This window comes from Pantherophis guttatus, chromosome 10 (genome assembly GCF_059756535.1).
Source record: "Pantherophis guttatus breed Tessera chromosome 10, ASM5975653v1, whole genome shotgun sequence".
NCBI classification, from domain to species: domain Eukaryota; kingdom Metazoa; phylum Chordata; class Lepidosauria; order Squamata; family Colubridae; genus Pantherophis; species Pantherophis guttatus.
Genome location: NC_142072.1, coordinates 5,863,641 through 5,883,750, shown reverse-complemented (window position 1 = coordinate 5,883,750; position 20,110 = coordinate 5,863,641). Strand labels below are relative to the sequence as shown.

General features: G+C 41.7%; 2 protein-coding genes across 2 annotated transcripts; both read left to right on the top strand.

Moving 5' to 3' along the window:
- The first annotated feature begins 3,268 nt into the window (after window positions 1-3,268).
- On the top strand, window positions 3,269-9,189 carry LOC117677876 (phospholipase A2 inhibitor and Ly6/PLAUR domain-containing protein-like). Its single transcript, XM_034438423.3, has 5 exons — window positions 3,269-3,411; window positions 4,210-4,335; window positions 6,314-6,466; window positions 8,210-8,356; window positions 8,696-9,189. Exons 1-5 carry the CDS (start codon window positions 3,357-3,359, stop codon window positions 8,851-8,853), a joined length of 639 nt encoding a protein of 212 aa, XP_034294314.3. The 5' UTR covers window positions 3,269-3,356; the 3' UTR covers window positions 8,854-9,189.
- A 4,450-nt stretch (window positions 9,190-13,639) lies between these two features.
- On the top strand, window positions 13,640-17,637 carry LOC117677877 (phospholipase A2 inhibitor NAI-like). Its single transcript, XM_034438424.3, has 6 exons — window positions 13,640-13,740; window positions 14,746-14,865; window positions 15,470-15,622; window positions 15,944-16,000; window positions 16,366-16,512; window positions 17,244-17,637. Exons 1-6 carry the CDS (start codon window positions 13,686-13,688, stop codon window positions 17,402-17,404), a joined length of 693 nt encoding a protein of 230 aa, XP_034294315.2. The 5' UTR covers window positions 13,640-13,685; the 3' UTR covers window positions 17,405-17,637.
- Window positions 17,638-20,110: the final 2,473 nt, after the last annotated feature.

The window sequence follows — 20,110 nt, the reverse complement described above, 5'->3', positions numbered from 1 at the left end:
TACCCCGGCCCTGACCCATGGAGCGCTTTAAAGGTGGTCACCAACACCTTGAAGCGCACCCGGAAGACCACCGGGAGCCAGTGCAGCTCACGCAGGAGAGGTGTAACATGGGAGCGCCTCGTTGCCCCCATAATCCCCTGCGCGGCCGCGTTCTGGAACAGCTGGAGCCTCCGGGTGCACCCCAGGGGGAGCCCCATGTACAGAGCGTTGCAGTAGTCCAGGCGGGAAGTGACGAGTGCCTGAGTGACTGTGCGTAGGGAGTCCCGATCTAGAAAGGGGCTGGTTTTCTTCTTCTTCTAGCTGGTCTTTGGCTACACCGGAGCGCCGGAAACCCAAAAATCAGCTGGTTGGCATGCATGCCAATGTCGAGTTTCTGGCGTTCAGGCACGTGCACACACATTCCGATTTGGACACCCAATGCTGGAAAGGTTCGCCATCACTGATATAGACAGACACCCTTCTTCCCTTAGCATTTGAAAATTGTAAGTGGAAAGAAGATTGGAGCTTTAGTGGTAAGAATTTACAATAGTTTGGGGCTAAGTGTTCTTGGGAATTTGGCAATAATTTAGAATACTGGAGATGCAGGCTAGCTCAGGAGAATGTGGTCTTACTCTAATAATCATATTTAGAGCAAATAAATTTTGGTGACAAAAGTATTTGTGTCTGTGTATTCTCCTAAGGAAAGTTTGACCACACACAAGAAGACAGCTTGGATAAACTACAATTCCCTCCTCTATTGTCATCCATTCTGGAGTCATTTCTGCTATACTCTTAGACCCTTTTCCTCTGGGATTCTTCCATTCTTTGTTGTCACATCCTTCTCCCCAAACAAAATGAATTTAAGGAGATATCTAGAGCTCTTCATAAATGTGGGAAAGGGGTTTTGTATCTAAGTCCTGGTTGTGTATCCCAGATCTCCATCCCTCATTGCATTTTTTTTCCTCTTCTTCTTTCAGCTCTTTTCTGGTGTCTTTTCACAGCTTCTTTCTCTACTTTGATGGCCATATTTGTGAAGGAGGATATAGAGACACTGGGCAGAATTGTGTTGGAGATTGCAAGGGAAGGGAGTTGTTGTAGAGGAGGATCAAACCAGAGTCTTTGAATCAAAGTATCTCTGGGATCAAAAAACAATGTTTCTCCCTTGAATCCACAAAAAGACAATTTTTCAGTGAGTGGCCATAGTAAAAACCAATCGTCATGGTTTTTACTATGGCGCTGCTGGCTGGGGGATTCTGGGAGTTGAAGTCCACCCATCTTCAAGCTTCCAAGGTTGAGAAACACTGCCCTAGAGGAATGAATGGCTCCCAACTTCTTTCTGATTGGTTGCCCGTTTGACAGCAGCGTATAAAAGAGCTGTCAAACGGGCGTGTTCTGTTCTGTTGCTGACTATTGCTGTGAAGTTGCACTCGTTCAATAAATGTTAGCTGTTGAATCTCTGTCTCGCCTCAGTCCTTGTCGCAACCCCGTTGGTTGGAATTTTTTTTTTTTAATTAGATTTATATGCCGCCCTTCTCCGGAGACTCAGGGCGGCTTACAATGCATTAAGCAATAGCCTTCATACTTTTGTATATTTATACAAAGTCAGCTTATTGCCCCCACAATCTGGGTCCTCAATTTACCTACCTTAGAAATGATGGAAGGCTGAGTCAACCTTGAGCCTGGTGAGATTCGAACTTACAGGAATTGCAGACAGCTGGTGCTAATCACAATGCTATCAGTCTGCTGAGCCACCAGTCCCTTGCCTAGGAATTTAACATCTAGAGCTCTTCATAAAGGTTGGAAAGGGGTTTTGTATCTAAGTCCTGGTTGTGTATCCCAGATCTCAAGGAGGTGCCCTCCATCCCTCACTGCATTTTTTTTCTCTTCCTCTTTCAGCTCTTTTCCAGTGTCTTTTTACAGCTTCTTTCTCTACTAACACATGAATAGAGGCATGAAGCTGGACCAGCTGCATATCAGCCTGGCTGCGGTAAGGGACCCAGCTAGGGCTAGCTGTCTGTCCACAATGAAGCACTCTCCAGCAGCATGGCTTCACTTTCTCAGGCCAGGCAAGGAGTGGAGGGGAGGATAAGGGCGGGGAGGGGCATGGCAAGAGGCCGGATGAGGCAAAGCACCTCTCAAGGTGAGTGTCGTTGAGTGTCGTTGAGTTGGCTATGCCCACCCAGTCACATGCCCACCCAGCTATGCCTACCCAGCCGGTCATTAGGGCAGAGAAACGGTTGTTAAATTATTTCAATCCCACCACTGCTGATGACACATTTGACCTAGTTCTAAATCTTAACAAAATATTGAGAGTACCAAATCCTAAATTAAGTTCCATGTACAGATCTAACTATAGAGGACAGAGGACTACCTCTTGAGGCATCACACAAGGGAGAAGCCACCATGTTGACCTTTCTTTCCAACATCACGGAGAGTTGTAAAAGGACCAAGACAGGTTTACTACACTAATATAGATCTTGACAAAGGCAATCCACTTGTTTGACCAAACTATTTCGATCCCATGCCTGAAGCCAATTGAAATGGCCCAGATTTCAGCCATTCTCTAATTGGTCCCTCATCACCATCTCAATAATCTTCATCGAAAAAGGAAGAATGATGATTGGTCAGTTAGTTACATAGCACCTCCGAATCTGGGGTGGGAAGAATTATAATCACATAAGAAGCAAACTATAGTAACATGTCATCTTAAATTATAACTGTACTTTAATCTTTATTTCTTATAGATAGAGTGGGAGATCAGTAAATATAGTAATAAGTCATGGAAACTAAGGGCCAGAAACTAAAATCTGTGTACAAAAATAAAAATATAATAATAGAAATGTTCAGAAACTTATCACTAATGTAAAACAAAGTACTGACATATATATTATGCATAACTGTAGGATCAGAAAAAGGTCCAAAACGATCCAAATAAATGAATGTAGGAATTAAGGTGAAACAGAGTCAAGAGAGGCAAAGGATACAAATCAGATATAGAGAATTATAGTAGGATATAAAATCAGCTTTAGAAGCTAAACGTTGGACCATTAGGCCAAAAACTAGTCAGGTGACTCTATCCGAGCCCTAGAAAGCAGGGCTGAGTAAGCAAAGTAAGATATAGACATATAGTAAACAAGAAATCTAATCCCCATTTGACTGCAGTGCAAAGTTTATTTTGTGTGGTTTTTTTAAGAAAATCATTATCGTTCCTAATGGAATTTGGTTTCTGCCCTGCCTGAATTTGCTATCTCTATCAGCCAATCATTTGCGATCCTACATTCCACTTCCTCCAGCTACTTTTTCAAAAACATTTCCCCAGTTGCAAAGCTGAGCAATAGGTGGCTTCAGGAAAAGCAGCAGAGTTGACTTCTACCAACATGAGGGCTGCTGGAATTCTTGTCTTCTGTCTCTTCTCCTCCATCTTGTCAAAAGGTAAGGAATGTAATTTCCTTAAAACTGAAATGTAGAAACTTCAGGAGACTTCAGGAAAGGGATAGAGGCCAGGCAGACTGATGAAGCCTCTGGTAAATTGTTCTACTACAAGTCGTTCTCGACATATTTGTCCATTTGTACAGTGCCCATCTGAAGTTAAAGGACTACATGTACTGGATGCAGGATTAATGATTGTCTCTTCAGAGTATCATGAGACCCAATTTGGTGTAGTGGCTGAAGATTTTGGAGTAGGAATGGGGCACTATGAGTATATCCATTCATGAGAAACAAAAATTAGGCAAGTGACATTGGACCATTGGGCCAAAAAACTAGGCAGGTGACTCTATCTCAGCCCTAGGAAGAAAGAGTTGGCACAACACATCTAAAATGTGCCCAAATCCAGCATCACCAGGAATCAAAAGCCAACGTTGATATCAACAATTATTCAGAATTCATAGACATTCAGAATTCAGGTTCTTGCAGAAAAATGGCCTCAGCCAGCATCCAAATGGCTTCTTCACAAAACTGGTCCATGGCATAAATACCAAAAGATGGGAAGATCCTGTTTCATATTAAAATGTTAAAAGTCTGAGAGGGTGAATCTCTCCCTTAGTCTCAACTTCTCTTCCATTTCCACAATCCGATCTCATCTCCCACAGGTTCCCAACAGAAAAAACAACAGGGGGAGACATGCTTAGTAAACCAGATTATAACAGGAGTCTTGGACGTAAATGCTAGGATAGCAAAACATACAAAGGTGACTCTCATCATTGGTGTGATTATGTCTTCTATTTGTAGTGACATCTCTAAAGTGTCAGAAATGTTTTACCCTTGAAACTGAATGTGAAGGAGATGGTGTGAAGGTGGTGGAGTGTAACGAAGAGGAAGAATTTTGTTCTACTGTAGTTGCCAATACTACTATAAGTAAGTGAAAATTGAGTTTGTTTTCAAGCATGTCTATCACTTGGTTTCTGGACCATCAAGGAATAACCTGCAGATGTTTCCCATTTTTTATATAATTTTTATATATTTATTAGAACATAGAAGATCAGAGTTAGAAGGAGCCTTGGAGGTCTTCTAGTCCAACTCCCTTCTCAAGCAGGAGACACTATACCATTTCAGCCAAATAGCTGTCCTGTCTCTTCTTACAAGCTTCCAGTGTTAGAGCACCCACAACTTCTGGAGACAAGCCATTCCACTGACCGATTTTTCTCATTTTCAGGAAATTTCTCTTTATTCTTTGTTGCAGCCCCTCAAATTTATTTATTTATTTATTTATTTGTTCAACTTGTATGCCGCCTTTCTCCGAAGACTCAGGGCGGCTCACAACAATAAAACAACCAGTTAAAAATATAAAATACATAATATATAATTTATATTAAAAAAACCCAAATCTAAAAACCCTCTCAGTCCAGGCTGGGCAATGTAAACAACCATGTTTTTAATTCGCGGCGGAAGGTGCGAAGGTCAGGAGCCAACCGGAGCCCCAGGGCAAGTTGATTCCAAAGGGTGGGCGTGCCCACAGAGAAAGCTCTACCCCTGGCGGTTGTCAGCGACACTGTCTAGCTGACAGCACCCGGAGCAGGCCCTCCCTGTGAGAACACACCGGGAGATGGGCAGCTGTTGCTGGCAGCAGATTGTCCACCAAATATCCTGGGCCTAAGTCATGTAGGGCTTTATAGGTCATCACCAGCATCTTGAACCTCACCCGGAGGACAACCGGCAACCAATTCAAGTCGCGCAGGAGGGGTGTAACATGGGAGTATTGGAACCCTCCCATCACAACCTCCGCGGCTGCATTCTGTACCAGTTGAAGTCTCCGAGTGGTCCTCAAGGGCAGCCCCATGTAGAAACCATTACAGTAGTCAATGCGTGAAGTAACTAGCGCATGAGTAACCGTGCGTAGATATTAGAACACTGTTATTGTGTCACTCCAGTCCTTCTTTTTACTAGACCAGACATACCCAGTTCCTACAACCGTTCTTCATAGGTTTTAACCTCCAGTCCCCGATCATCTTTGTTGCTCTTCTCTGCACTCTTTCCAGAGTCTCAACATCTTTGCTGACATATGTCACCCATTTCATTGTCAAGCAACAATAAAATGCTAACATTTAGCATCTAGGTTATGCTAAAACTTGATTGGGTTTGTGACTTTCCTTCAACGACTTCTCTTGGGGGTTCACTGAGGGACAGTAGAAGTCCAATGTTATTTGCCAATGTTATTTGTTATTTTTTAAACTTAGGTGAATTGACATGTGCATGGGGACAAGAGAGGACAAGTGATGAAACACACATCCTGATGTAGCAATGTACACTTTACCCTTTTGAATGTGCATCCCAAATTGCAAGCTAAACAGAAGGAGCTTAAATTACTTTCTCACAATGCAAGATTCGTCGTTCTGCAAAAGCTCCAGATTCAGCAGTTGCCTGTGTGCTTATATGTTTCTTGGGAATAAATACATCTTCAAAGGTGTCAACATTTACATGAAAGCCAGTGTGGATTGCTAGTTCAGGTTAAGATTAGGAGCCAGAAGATCAAAATTCTTGTCCTTCCTCAGTTGCAGAAGTTTCACTGGCCAGTTATTCTCTGCGGGTCCAAGAACTAATACAGTGGGAAATGTGCTGGGTTAGAAGCAGGGAGACTCAGCCATGGAAGTTCACTCAACAGTTTGGGTCAGTCAAACTTTCACAGCCCAAATAACCTTAGTGGTTTTATAGGGAAAAGTAACAAGTGAAAGTGCTATGAGCTCCTAAACAAAAAGGATATACATTTCATAAAGTGAAATAAACACAGGTATTTAGCGATTTCTTCCAAAGTACAACAGCCAAATGAACATGTTTGATATGCATTTCTTCATTTGCTGCTGAGTTCCATATTTCTTTTTTTAATTCCCTTCTGCAGCCAGTACTCCAATGTATGTAATGGTCAAGGGTTGTTCAAAACGTGAGGACTGTCTTGATGGCCTCTACACCACCTCAATAGTAGATGGTAGATTTGAAGTAGCTAGAGCTAACTGTTGCCAGACTGATGTCTGTAATGCAGAACCGTTCCTGTGTAAGTATCTACACCTTAATACATCCTTTTCAAACTCTAGATTTTTTAAAAAACTCTTACTTGTTGCAAAGAATCTTGGATTCCTTGATTCCATCTGGGCTGGAATTGAACTCAAGTATATGAAAAGAATGTCAAGTTGGAGGAGGCTGTGATAGACATTGAAGGGGTTAGTGGTTTGTTTGTTTGTTTGCTTTGTCAAGCATTTAAGAGATAACAGGTATAAGTATAAACGTAGATACGAACATAGTAAATGGGTACAAATAAATGGATACAGTAGAACAGGGATTGTAGGCACACTGGTGTGCTTACGCCCCTTACAGACCACTAAGGAATGGGATAAGGTCAACAGTAGGCAGTCTAAGGTTACAGTTGTGGGGATTTGGGGATGTTACAACAGGTAGAGCATTTCAGGCATTGACCACTCTGTTGCTGAAGTCGTATTTTCTGCAGTCGAGTTTGGAGCGGTTTACCTTGAGTTTGTATCTATTCTGTGCTCGTGTATTATTGCGGTTGAAGTAGTCATTGACAGGTAGCACATTGTAGCAGTTAATTTTGTCTACTATGCTCAGGTCAGACCATAGGCAGCGTAGTTCTAGGTCAGTGATGGCTAATCTTTTTGCCGTCATGTGCCAAAATTGGGCGGAGTGGGGGGGATTGCACGCGTGTGTGCCCACACTCATAATTCAATGCGCCCCGTCCCCCCATGCATGCATGCATGATCCCCCCTGCTCTCCCCCCGCTTTTGGCACGTGATGACATGGTGGGCCTGGTAGGCCCATTTTTTGCCCTCGCCAGGCTCCAGAGGTTTTCTAGGAACCTGTAGAGGGCGAAAATGGCCTTCCCCATCCCCCTGGAGGCCCTCCGGAGGCCTGGAAACAGCCCGTTTCCTGACTTCTGGTGGGCCCGGAAGGCCTGAAAATCAGCTAGCCAGTGCGCACATGCACTCGCGTGCCCACAGATATGGCTCTGTGTGCCACCTGTGGCACCCATGCCATAGGTTCGCCATCACGGTTCTAGGTTGTCCAAGCCCATAATTTCAAGCCTGGTGGCATAAGGGATTCTGTTGTGAGTAGAGGAGTGGAGGACTCTTCTCGTGAAATACCTCTGGACTCTCTCAATTGTATTAATATCCGACATACAGTGCAGAATACAGGTTTCTCTTTGTCAACAGCCATATGAAAAAGTGCTGTTGAGTTTTGTCCAAACCAGTCCCTTAGGTTTTGAAGCCATGATGTTCTTCTTCTGCCTGGGCCTCGTTTGCCTTCAATTTTTCCCTGGAGGATTAAGTGAAGGATGCTGTATTTTTCTGGGTGATGCATCACATGTCCAAAATACTCTAACTTTTGCTTTTTAATGGCTTTGATGATTTCCCTTTCTTTCCCAGGCGGCTTATCACCTCCTCATTTGTGATTTTGTTAACCCAGTTTATATGTAACAGCCGTCTGTAAATCCACATCTCAAGTGCTTCTAGTTTCTTCAAGTGGTTTTCTGTCAGAGACCAACTCGGTACTCCGTAGAGCAGGATAGAAAAGATGTAACATCTGACAAGCCTGATTTTCAGTCTTAGGCTTATGTCACGATTGCAGAAGATCTTTTTTATTTTGAAGAATGCTGTACAAGCTTTCTCTATCCTTGTATTTACTTCCCTGATCATGTCCCAGCTTTCATGTCAATTAAAACCGATTCCAGGCAGACGAGCTGAAACTTTGAAACGTTGCTAACTGGAATATTTGCTTCCTCCAGTGGAAAATTATGAAGAGTTTCAACCAAATGGGTTACAGTGCCCAGGCTGCTTTGCACTAGATGAGGATTCTTGTGAAGCCAATCAAACTGTAATCTGCGCTGGCAATGAGGATCAGTGTCTTACCATAACTAGTACTCTAGAGGCTTGTGAGTAGACATTTCCTTCCTTCCTTCCTTCCTTCCTTCCTTCCTTCCTTCCTCCCTCACTCACTCACTCACTCACTCCCTTCCTCACTCCCTCACTCCCTCCTGCCCTTTTTTTAAAAAAATAAAGGAAGATGATCTACTTGGAGAAACTTTATGGAACAATTAATATATGGTAATCAGATTTGTATCAAGTTTTTCAAAGAACTTTATGGTTATATAAAGGCCACAAGAACATCAAGGCCAAACTATATAAATAGCAAATGAACAATCTGCATTGCTTTATAATGTCTATGCTATAGAGTCTCATATGCACCTTTTCTGCTTTTTTCTTATCCCCAGTTGGAAATTACACTGAAAAGTCCACTTACCAAGGATGTACGACACAGAATTTATGTTCCTTCCCTCTAGGATTTTCTGAGATGGCTGATGGGCAGATTCGATTCAATGTCACCATCCTGGAATGCAGAAATGCAACTTTTTCTAAACTTGATCATTAGTGATACTTGGGAAGAGCCGAACCTTCTTTGCAATTATTGGGAAATTCATAAAAAATGAGAAAGTTTGAGATTTAATAGTGAGATAAGTAGAGATTGGAATAACAGATGCTTTTGATTCTTACCTAAGTCAGTTGTAGAAAGCTGGAAATTTGGGGCAAAAATGTTGAACTATCATGCTTTGAGATCACAGCTCAATAAAATATGTGTTTTCGATCTTCAAAGTCCACAGAATCATCATAAAAATGAATTGATATGACAAAGGAATCTGCATTCAGTATTCTTTTTCTTTAGAATTTATATAAACAAAGGCATTCTGAATAAAATAGCTCTTTCTGATGCCTCCTGTCTTCCATACTTAAGAAATTATATTGATCGTTTTATGCATTTTCATTTGGAATCTTTCTCACTGAGTTGTACAATGTCCTTTTGCCTGAAAATGTATAGACTACTAATTCATTGTATGACATTTCACAGTATTCCCCATAATCATGTGATCAAACTTTGGATGTTTGGCAACTGGCATGTATTTACAATGGTTGCAACATCCTGGCTCATGTTATCACCGAAACCTTCCCGGCCAGCCGCCACAGGCAATCGATAATGAAAACTGGATTCGTTGAGTGACCATGTGATTCCCTTTAACAACCAGAGGGGGTGGAGCAGATGGGATGAGGTGTCATCTGTTCCTTGACTAAAGATATTGGGAGGAGACCTGCTTGGTTGCTGGGATAAGAAGAAAGTCCAACTCTGTCTTTAGATGCTTGGAGCCCAAATCCTGTCCTGGCTGGGAATTCTGGAAGCCAGGATGCAAATGTTCCTTGAGATTTAGTATGGGATGGTGTCCATGAAAATATCTGTTCATTTGGGGATGGTTTCTGCAGTGCCGAAACAGGGCTCTCTTGAGCAGCGTGGCTTCACCTTCTCAGGCCAGGCGAAGAGTGGAGGGGAGGGGAGGGGCAGGGCCGGGCATGGCAAGAGGCCAGGTGAGGCAAAGCACCTCTCAATGTGAGTGATGTTGAGTTGGCCATGCCCACCCAGTCACATGACCACCCAGAGAACCAGAGAGGGCAGAGAACCAGTTGTTAAATTATTTCAATCCCACCACTGCTGATGACCCATTTGACCCCTCCCTCGGACTCAGCCTGGCCCATCTCCTGCTGCATGGGTCCCCAACCTCTGGGCCGTGGCCCACTATTGCACCGTGAGCCATTTGGAACTGGGCTGAAGAAATGGCGGTTAAGCACATGCATCTCTACTTGCCCGAGAAGCATGCAAGTGTGCATGCACACTCCATTTGTGCAAGTGGTGTGCATGGGTGCACAATGGAGCCGCTTGCACAAATGGAGCCAGCCACTCTCATAGAACCATCCCCTCTCCCCCACACCCACCATTTCACAAAGCCAGAAAGGTTGGGGAACTCTATCCTATAGCATCCCAGACAAAACCCTCCCTTGTTCTCAGAAGCAAGGGGGGGGGGGAGGAGAAAGTGCATTCCCTCTTGCAAGATTCTGTTACTATAACTTTTTAATAAAAGTGGTATAACATATATGATTTTGAGTTCTTAGCCTGGTCTCCTTGAAGGGCTGACAAGAGGACCATTGCTTCCTCACTATTTTGTAAGGCTACTTTGAGGGAGGTGGATAGCTCCCTTGTGGCTACTTTGGGGGTTAGAATAGAATCGAATAGAATAACAGAGTTGGAAGGGACCTTGGAGGTCTTCTCTTCCAATCCCCTGCCTAGGCAGGAAACCCTACCCCACTTCAGACAAATGGTTATCCAACATCTTCTTAAAACTTCCAGTGTTGGAGCATTCACAACTTCTGGAGGCAAGTTGTTCCACTGATTAATTGTTCTCACTGTCAGGAAATTTCTCCTTAGTTCTAGGTTGCTTCTCTCCTTGATTAGTTTCCATTCATTGCTTCCTTGTCCTGCCCTCAGGTGGTTTGGAGAATAGCTTGACTCCCTCTTCTTTGTGGCAGCCCCTGAGATATTGGAAGACTGCTATCATGTCTCCCCTAGTCCTTCTTTTCATTAAGCTAGACATACCCAATTCCTGCAACCGTTCTTTAAGAATGGTTAAGGTTAAGAAGAAAAAATATCATTGTTTTGGAATGTCTCATAACCAAACCTCATGTATCTTTATTCTTTCTTTTTCTTCCACAGTTGGAGCTATTCATGAGGAGACATTTACCCAAGGATGGGTAACAAACAATATATGTTCCTACCCTCTAGGAGAGACACAAATGGGCAACGGCATTGTAAAGTTCAATGTCATCTCAAAGAATTGTAGCATTGCTTCACAATCACTTGATAAGATATTTTTTAACATATAGATCCATAATGCTGAACCTATGGCATGCGTGCCAGAGTTGGCACACAGCGCCTTCTCTATGGGCACACGTGCTGCTGCCAGCTGCTCTTCTGGTTTTCTTCTTCTTCTAGCTGGTCTTTAGCTACACCGGAGCGCTGGAAACCCATGCCGTGTATGCCTATGTGTGTATGCCCATGCCGGCCAGCTGGCCTTCGAATTTCCAGCACTCAGGCACATGCACACACATTCCGATTTGGACACCCAATGCTGGAAAGGTTCGCCATCACTGATATAGACAGACACCCTTCTTCCCTTAGCATTTGAAAATTGTAAGTGGAAAGGAGATTGGAGCTTTAGTGGTAAGAATTTACAATAGTTTGGGGCTAAGCGTTCTTGGGAATTTGGCAGTAATTTAGAATACTGGAGATGCAGGCTAGCTCAGGAGAATGTGGTCTTACTCTAAACAATCCATTTTCTCTAAATCATATTTAGAGCAAATAAATTTTGGTGACAAAAATATTTGTGTCTGTGTATTCTCCTAAGGGAAGTTTGACCACACACAAGAAGACAGCTTGGATAAACTACAATTCCCTCCTCTATTGTCATCCATTCTGGAGTCAGTTCTGCTATACTCTTAGACCCTTTTCCTCTGGGATACTTCCATTCTTTGTTGTCACATCCTTCTCCCCAAACAAAATGAATTTAAGGAGATATCTAGAGCTCTTCATAAAGGTTGGAAAGGGGTTTTGTATCTTAGTCCTGGTTGTGTATCCCAGATCTCCATCCCTCATTGCATTTTTTTCCTCTTCCTCTTTCAGCTCTTTTCTGGTGTCTTTTCACAGATTCTTTCTCTACTTTTGAGGGCCATATTTGTGAAGGAGGATATAGAAACACTGGGCAAATCAGTCATTCAATCAACTTCTCATCCTCAAAATTGGTCCAGTAGAGGACAATGGTTGTAAAAAGAGTTGCAAAAGGACCAAGACAGGTTTACTACACCAATACAGATCTTGACAAAGGCCATCCACTTGTAAGACCAAAGCTATTTTCATCCCATGCCTGAAGCCAATTGAAATGGCCCAGATTTCAGCCATTCTTTAATTGGTCCCTCATCATCATCTCTATAATCTTCATTGAAAAAGAAGAATGGTGATTGGTCAGTTAGTTACATAGCATCTCTGAATCCAGAGCAGGAAGAATTGTAATCACAATTATAACATAAGAAGCAAAGTATCATTTCATGTAATTTTAAATTATAACTGTACTTTTATTTTTATTTCTTATAGATAGTGTTAGATACTGACAGCCTGAAGGTTTTCGCTCAGGTCCATTGTTTGAGCTGGAAGAATACGCAAACGTGATTGGTTGAAGTCCCTGACAGTTCCCTATATAAGGGCAAGCTGTCAGAGGGGCAAGCTGCTGGATTGTACATAGTTGCTTGAATAAAAAGCTGTTGTCTGAAGCCTGTTTCCAGTCTCTTCAATCACCCAACTTAACAGATAGCGTGGGAGATCAGTAAATATAGTAATAAGTCATAGAACAATGACAGCTAACTTTTTTGCCGTCACGTGCCAAAAGTGGGGGTAGCGTGGGGGGTCGCGGGTGCGGGTGCCCACATCCATAATTCAATGCACCCCGCCCTCCCATGCATGCACACATGACCCACACACACACACTTCCCTCTGCTTTTGGCACGCGATGGCACGGTGGGCCCAGTAGGCCCGTTTTTCCCCCTCCCCAGGCTCCAGACGCTTTCTAGGAGCCTGGGGAGGGCAAAAACAGCCTTCCCCATCCCCCCCGGAGGCCTTTCGGAGGCCGGAAACAGCCAGTTTCCCAACTTCCGGTGGGACCGGAAGGCCTAAAAATCAGTCGGCTGGTGCGCGTATACGCGCTGGAGCTGAGCTAGGGCAACACTCGCATGCCCACCAATATGGCTCTGCGTGCCACCTGTGGCACCCGTGCCATAGGTTCGCCATCACGGTCATAGAAACTAAGGGCCAGAAACTGAAATCTGTCTACAAAAATAAAAATATAATAATGGAAATGTTCAGAGACTTATCCTTAATATATGACAAAGTACTGACATATATATTATGCACAACTGTAGGATCAGAAAAAGGTCCAAAACGATCCAAATAAATGAATGTAGGAATTAAGGTGAAACTGAGTTGAGAGGGGCAAAGGATACAAATCAGATATAGAGAATTATAGTAGGATATAGAATCAGCTTTAGAAGCTAGACTAAGCCCCTGAGAAAAAGCAGAGTAAGATGTAGACATGTAGTAAACAAGAAATCACATCCCCTGCAGGGATGTTTATTTTGTGTATATTTTCTAAGAAAACCATAATCTTTCCTAATTTAATTTGGCTTCTGCCCAGCCTGTGATTGCTATCTTTGCCAGCCAATCATTTGGGACCCTATGTTCCACCTCCTCCCACTAATTCTTCATATACATTCTCCCGTTGCAAAGCTGAGCAATAGGTGGCTTCCGGAAGGGCAGCAAAGTTGACTTCTACCAACATGAGACCTGCTGGGATTCTTGTCTTCTGTCTCTTCTCCTCCATCTTGTCAACAGGTAAAGAATGTAATTTCCTTCAAACTGAGATGTAGAAACTTCAGGAGACTTCAGGAAAGGGATGGAGGGCAGGCAGACTGAGGAAATAGTCCTAACACTTTCAACAATTGCAGTATTCCCACAACCAGGTATCAAAATTTGGACATTAGACAGCTGGCATGAGTTTATATCCGTTGCAGCGTCCTGGACATCTGCGACTTTCCTGACCGGAAGCGAGAATGGGGGAAGGCAGATTTGCTGAATAACCATGTGCTTCACTTAATGAGTGCAGTTACTAACGACCATGAAATAGTTGTAAAACTGGGCAACTCACTTAACAATATTACTTAGCGGCAAAAGCTCCAGTCCCAATTGTGGTCTACGTCAAGGACTACATGTAGTGGATGCAGGATTAATGATTGTCTCTTCAGTGTATCATGAGAGCCAATTTGGTGTAGTGGCTGAAGGTTTTGGAGTAGGAATGGGACGCTATGAATATATCCATTCATGAGAAACAAAAACTAGGCAAGTGACATTGGACCATTGGGCCAAAAAACTAGGCAGGTGACTCTATCTCAGCCCTAGGAAGAAAGTATTGGCACAATGCGTCTATAATATGCCCAAATCCTGCATCCCCAGGAATCAAAAGCCAAGGCTGATATCAACAATTATTCAGACTTCATAGACATTCAGAATTCAGGCTCTTGCAGAGCCTCAGCCAGGATCCAAATGGCTTATTCACAAAACTGGTCTAGGGCATAAATACCAAAAGATGGGAAGATCCCGTTTTATATTAAAATGTTAAAAGTCTGAGAAGGTGAATCTCTACCTTAGTCTCAATTTCTCTTCCATTTCCACAATCCGATCTCATCTCCCACTCTTCCACAGGTTCCCAACAGAAAAAACAATAGGGGAGACATGCTTAGTAAACCGGATTATAACAGGAATCTTGGACGTAAATGCTAGGATAGCAAAACATACAAAGGTGACTCTCATCATTGGTGTGATTATGTCTTCTATTTGTAGTGACATCTCTAAAGTGTCTAACATGTGTTGCCTTTGGAACTAAATGTGAAATGTATCCTATGAGGTCGTGCTACAGAAATGAAAAATGTTGCTTTACTCTAGTTGCTAATACTACTATAGGTAAGTGAAGATTGATTTTGTCCATCACTTGATTTCTGGACCATCATAAAGGAATAACCTGCACATGTTTCTCATTTTTTATATAATATGTATATATTTATTAGAACATAGAACATCAGAGTTAGAAGGCAGTTATCTGTGCTTATATGTTTCTTGGGAATAAATACATCTTCAAAGGTGTCACTGGTGAAAGCCAGTGAGGTTTGCTAGTTCAGGTTAATATTAGGAGCCAGAAGATCAAAATTCTTGTCCTTCCTCAGTTGCAGAAGTTTCACTGGCCAGTTATTCTCTGCGGGTCCAAGAACTAATACAGTGGGAAATGTGCTGGGTTAGAAGCAGGGAGACTCAGCCATGGAAGTTCACTCAATAGTTTGGGTCAGTCAAACTTTCACAGCCCAAATAACCTTAGTGGCTTTATAGGGAAAAGTAACAAGTGAAAGTGCTATGAGCTCCTAAACAAAAAGGATATACATTTCATAAAGTGAAATAAACACAAGTATTTAGTGATGTCTTCCAAAATACAACAGCCAAATGAACATGTTTGATATGCATTTCTTCGTTTGCTGCTGAGTTCCATATTTCTTTTTTTAATTCCCTTCTGCAGCCAGTACTCCAGGGTATGTAATGGTCAAGGGTTGTTCAGAATGTGAGGACTGTCTTGATGGCGTCTTCGTCACCACAACAGTAGATGATAGATATCAAATAGTTAGCGGTAACTGTTGCCAGACTGATCTCTGTAATGCAGAACCGCTTCATTGTAAGTATCTACACCTTAATACCAGGGGTGGGTTCTAAATTTTTTTACTACCGGTTCTGTGGGCGTGGCTTTTTTTTGTGGGCGTGGTTTGATGGTCATGTGAGAATTCTTTAGGATTTAGCAGAGGTATTGATCTACTAGGCTTTTAACTGCTTGCAGAGCTGTACCGGTCTACCCATTTGTTCTTGGAGCGTTCCGGTCTACCCATTTGTAGACCGAGCACACTAGTCTGCCACCGCACTGCCTTTTAACACTGATCAGCTGTAGGGCGGCCCTTTGAAGCCCTACAGCAAGAGTTTAAACAGTTTTTTTTCCTTTTAGCCGATCAGTTTGCCGAGCTGAGGCAGCGGGGAGATTCGGTGCGGGAGGAAATAGAAGGTAAGAATAACGCAGGCGGGGTGGTGGTGGAAGGAGCGGGGGGCGGGGGGCGGGAGGGCCCAGCTCCCGAACAAAAAGAACTGGTTCGGTGACGTCATATTGTCACCGCTACTGGCTCCGCAGAACTGGGCTGAACCAGGAGGAACCCACCACTGCTTAATACATGCTTTTGAATCTCCAGCTTTTCTTTTCTTTTTTTTAAACTCTTGTTTGTTGCAAAGAATCTTGGGTTCCTTGATTCCATCAAAGCTGCAGCGGAACCCAAGTATGTGAAAAGAATGTCGAGTTGGAGGAGGCTCTGATAGACGTTAAAAGGTTAGTGGTTATCATGAAACTTTGCTAACTGGAATATTTGCTTCTTCCAGTGGAAAATTATGATGAGCTTCAACCAAATGAGTTACAGTGCCCAGGCTGCTTTGCACTAGATGAGGATTTTTGTGAAGCCAATCAAACTGTAATCTGTGTTGGCAATACAGAGTACTGTATTGAAATAACTAGTGTCACAGATGCTTGTGAGTAGACATTTCCTTCCTTCCTTCCTTCCTTCCTTCCTTCCTTCCTTCCTTCCTTCCTTCCTTCCTTCCCTCCCTCCCTCCCTCCCGCCCTCCCCCCATTTTTTTAAAAAAATAAAGCTAGATTTATTTATTTATTTATTTATTTATTTATTTATTTATTATTCAAATTTCTATACCGCCCTTCTCCTTTCGGACTCAGGGCGGTGAACAGCCAAAATAAAAACATGTATACATAAATACGATTAAAAATAGATTTAAAATAATTAAATTTGGCCCATAGTTTAAAATTTATCAATTTAAAATCCATATCAAAATTTAAAACCAACCATAAAATCATAAAATCAAGAGAGACCGGCTAACTGAAAGAGATGAGTTTTTAGGGCCCGACGAAAGGTCCGGAGGTCGGAGATCACTCGTATCTCTGGGGGTAGATTGTTCCAAAGGGTAGGTGCCACCACAGAGAAGGCTCTCCTCCTGGGAGTCGCCAGCCGGCATTGTCTAGCCGACGGCATTGTCTAGCCGACGGCTACCATAATAGATGATCTATTATGGTAATATATAGTAACCAGATTTGTACCAGGTTTTCCAAAGACCTTTATGGTTCCATAAAGGTCACAAGAATATCAAAACCAAACAGAATAAATAGCAAAGGAACAATCTGCATTGCTTTATAATGTCTATGCTATAGAGTCTCATATGCACCTTTTCTACCTTTTTCTTATCCCCAGTTGGATATTACAACGAAAAGTCCACTTACCAAGGATGTGCGACATCAAATGTATGTTCCCTCCCGCTAGGAAATTCTACGATAGCTGGTGGGCTGATCAACTTCGATATCACCATCCTGGAATGCAGAAATGCATCTTCTTTTGAACCTGTTCATCTGTGATAGTTGGGAAAGAGCAACCTTTTTTTGCAATTATTGGGAAATTTGTAAAAAATGGGAAAGTTGCAGATTTAATAGTGAGATAAGTAGTCTCACTATTCAGTAGGCGAAAGCTGGAAATTTGGGGCAAAGATGTTGAATTATCATGCTTTGAGACTACAGCTCAATAAAATATGTGTTTTTGATCTTCAAAGTCCACAGAATCATCATAAAAATAAATTGATATGACAAAGGAATCTGCATTCAGTACATTTTTATTTAGAATTTATATAAACAAAGCGGTTCTGAATAAAATAACTCTTTCTGATCCCTCCTGTCAGTGTGGAAATATAGGTTTTGGCATATATACATGTGAATGGAAGAACTTTCTTCCTTTATCTTTCTTGCTTTTTTTTTAAATTAGAGAAACACGTAGGAAAGAGAAAAATGCAATTGAAGTCTTGGGGTTAGAATCATGTTCTGGCCTCCATCTTGACTTTTTTTGGGCCCATCCAACCGACACTCCTGAATGGTTTATAGGAAACATAGACAGTAATGGGGCAGATACAGAAATATGAGCCCCAAACAGACAATTTACCAAGCAAATGGAGTTTTGCCAAATCTTCATCCAGAGAAAAGCATTCCACCGTAGCTGGTAAACAGGTCAAGGGAACTATGTCTGTCCACTATGTAAACATTCAGAACAATATGAAAATGGACTCTGATCACAAATCTTCCATTGCAAAAAAACAAAAACAAAAAATGCAACTGTGGCAGAGTTCTTAAGATATGTACTGTGTCTAGAGGTGTAATGGGCAGAAAGAATAACCTGGGTGAACAAGAGGAACAGCCATAACAAGACTGTTGCAATATTTTTAAGATCAGACTCAATAATAATATTTAGAGTTAGAGATTCAAATATATTTCTCTTTAATTATAGTAGGCATTCTATATTCACTGAATATTCACAGATAGAAGCAAGGAAAATGGCGAAGGTGGCTCCTTATATATACAAAGGGTGGAGCCAAGAGTAGGAGTGGTGAATTATGAATACATTAAGAAACAAAGAATAAGTTAACCCCTGATATCCCATATATACATTATTTACACATTAGGGAATAAGGCATTTACATCTGACAAATCCCCCTCTAAATGCCGGTTCGCTATACAACACCAATTACATTCAGATTCAGGACAATATAATACATACAATCTGGAAGTTAAGTATTTGTGCTGTTTAGAAGGTAAAGGCTTCGTCAATATGTCAGCCAATTGTTCAGAGGTATCGCAATGTACTGCTTTGATAAATCCATCTTGGGACAGTTGTCTCACATGCTTAAATTTTATATCTATATGCCTGGATCTTTGTCCAATGGCATCGGATCTAGATATTTCAATGGCCGCTTTATTGTCTTCATGCATAACAAAAGGCAAAGCAGGTTTTTTCCAAACATCTGAAATTAAATCATTAAACCATACAAGGTTATTTGCAGCTTTAGATAAACAGACATACTCCGCTTCTGTGGTTGAAGTGGCTACCAATTCTTGTTTACCAGTGTACCAGTAAACTGGACAGTCATTTAACAGAAAAATATAACCAGAGGTACTTTTTCTGCATGATGTATCTCCAGCCCAATCCGCATCTGCGTAACATGTAAGTCTTGGTTCTTTGTTATCACTAGGTTCTAATACTAGACAAAAGTCTAATGTACTTTTCAGATATCTTAAAATTCTTTTGACAGCTTCCCAGTGATACATTGTTGGTTTACTAACGTGCCTTGATAATAAATTGAGTGGTAATGCAATATCTGGTCTGGTCCAATTAGATATATAAAGAAGTGAACCTATTACTGATCTATAGAATGTATTATCCTTGAATTCAGGGGAAGATTCATCAGTATTTCTAAGGAAATCAGTTTGCATAGGAGTGTCACAGGGTTTGGCATTGTTTAAATTACATTTGTTTAGAAGTTCAATAATCTTATCTTTCTGAGTAAGTTTGAAACCCTTTCTAGTTTTGTTAATTTGTACACCAAGGTATTTGTTTATTTTACCTAGAGATTTCAACGAGAAATGTTCATTTAACTTGTTTACAAAGATTTCTCTTCTCTCTCTGTGTTTTCCTATATATAAAATATCATCTACGTAAATCAATACAAACTCAACGTGATCATCACTCTTTTTGACAAAGAAACAGTTATCAGCAGTGGTAGCGTTGAAATCCATGGTTTTAAGTACTTTTACCAAGCAATCGTACCATCTTTTGCCAGATTGCTTTAATCCGTATAAGCTCTTGTTCAATAGCCAAATTTCATTTTTATTAGTGTATTGACTGTGAGGTGCTCTTACGTATATCTCCTTATCTAGTTTTGCGTGTAGGTACGCAGTCTGTATGTCATATTGGAATACATCAAGATTGAGTGTGGATGCTACTACTAGAGCTGTTTTAACACTCTCTGTTCTTACTGTGGGGGAGTATGTGTCAGTATAGTCCTCCGGATATTTTTGTGCATAACCTTGTGCAACCAATCTAGCTTTGTATAAGGTATTGCCTCCTTCTAGATTCTTAATTTTATAAATCCACCTGGTACCAATAATTGTTTTATCTTTGGGTGCAATCGCAGGTGTGAATACATTTAATCCTTGTAAGCTCTCCATCTCTTTTTTCATAGCTAGTTCCCATTTTTCTTTTTCTTCACGAGGTAGTTTTAATACTTCCTCATATGTATT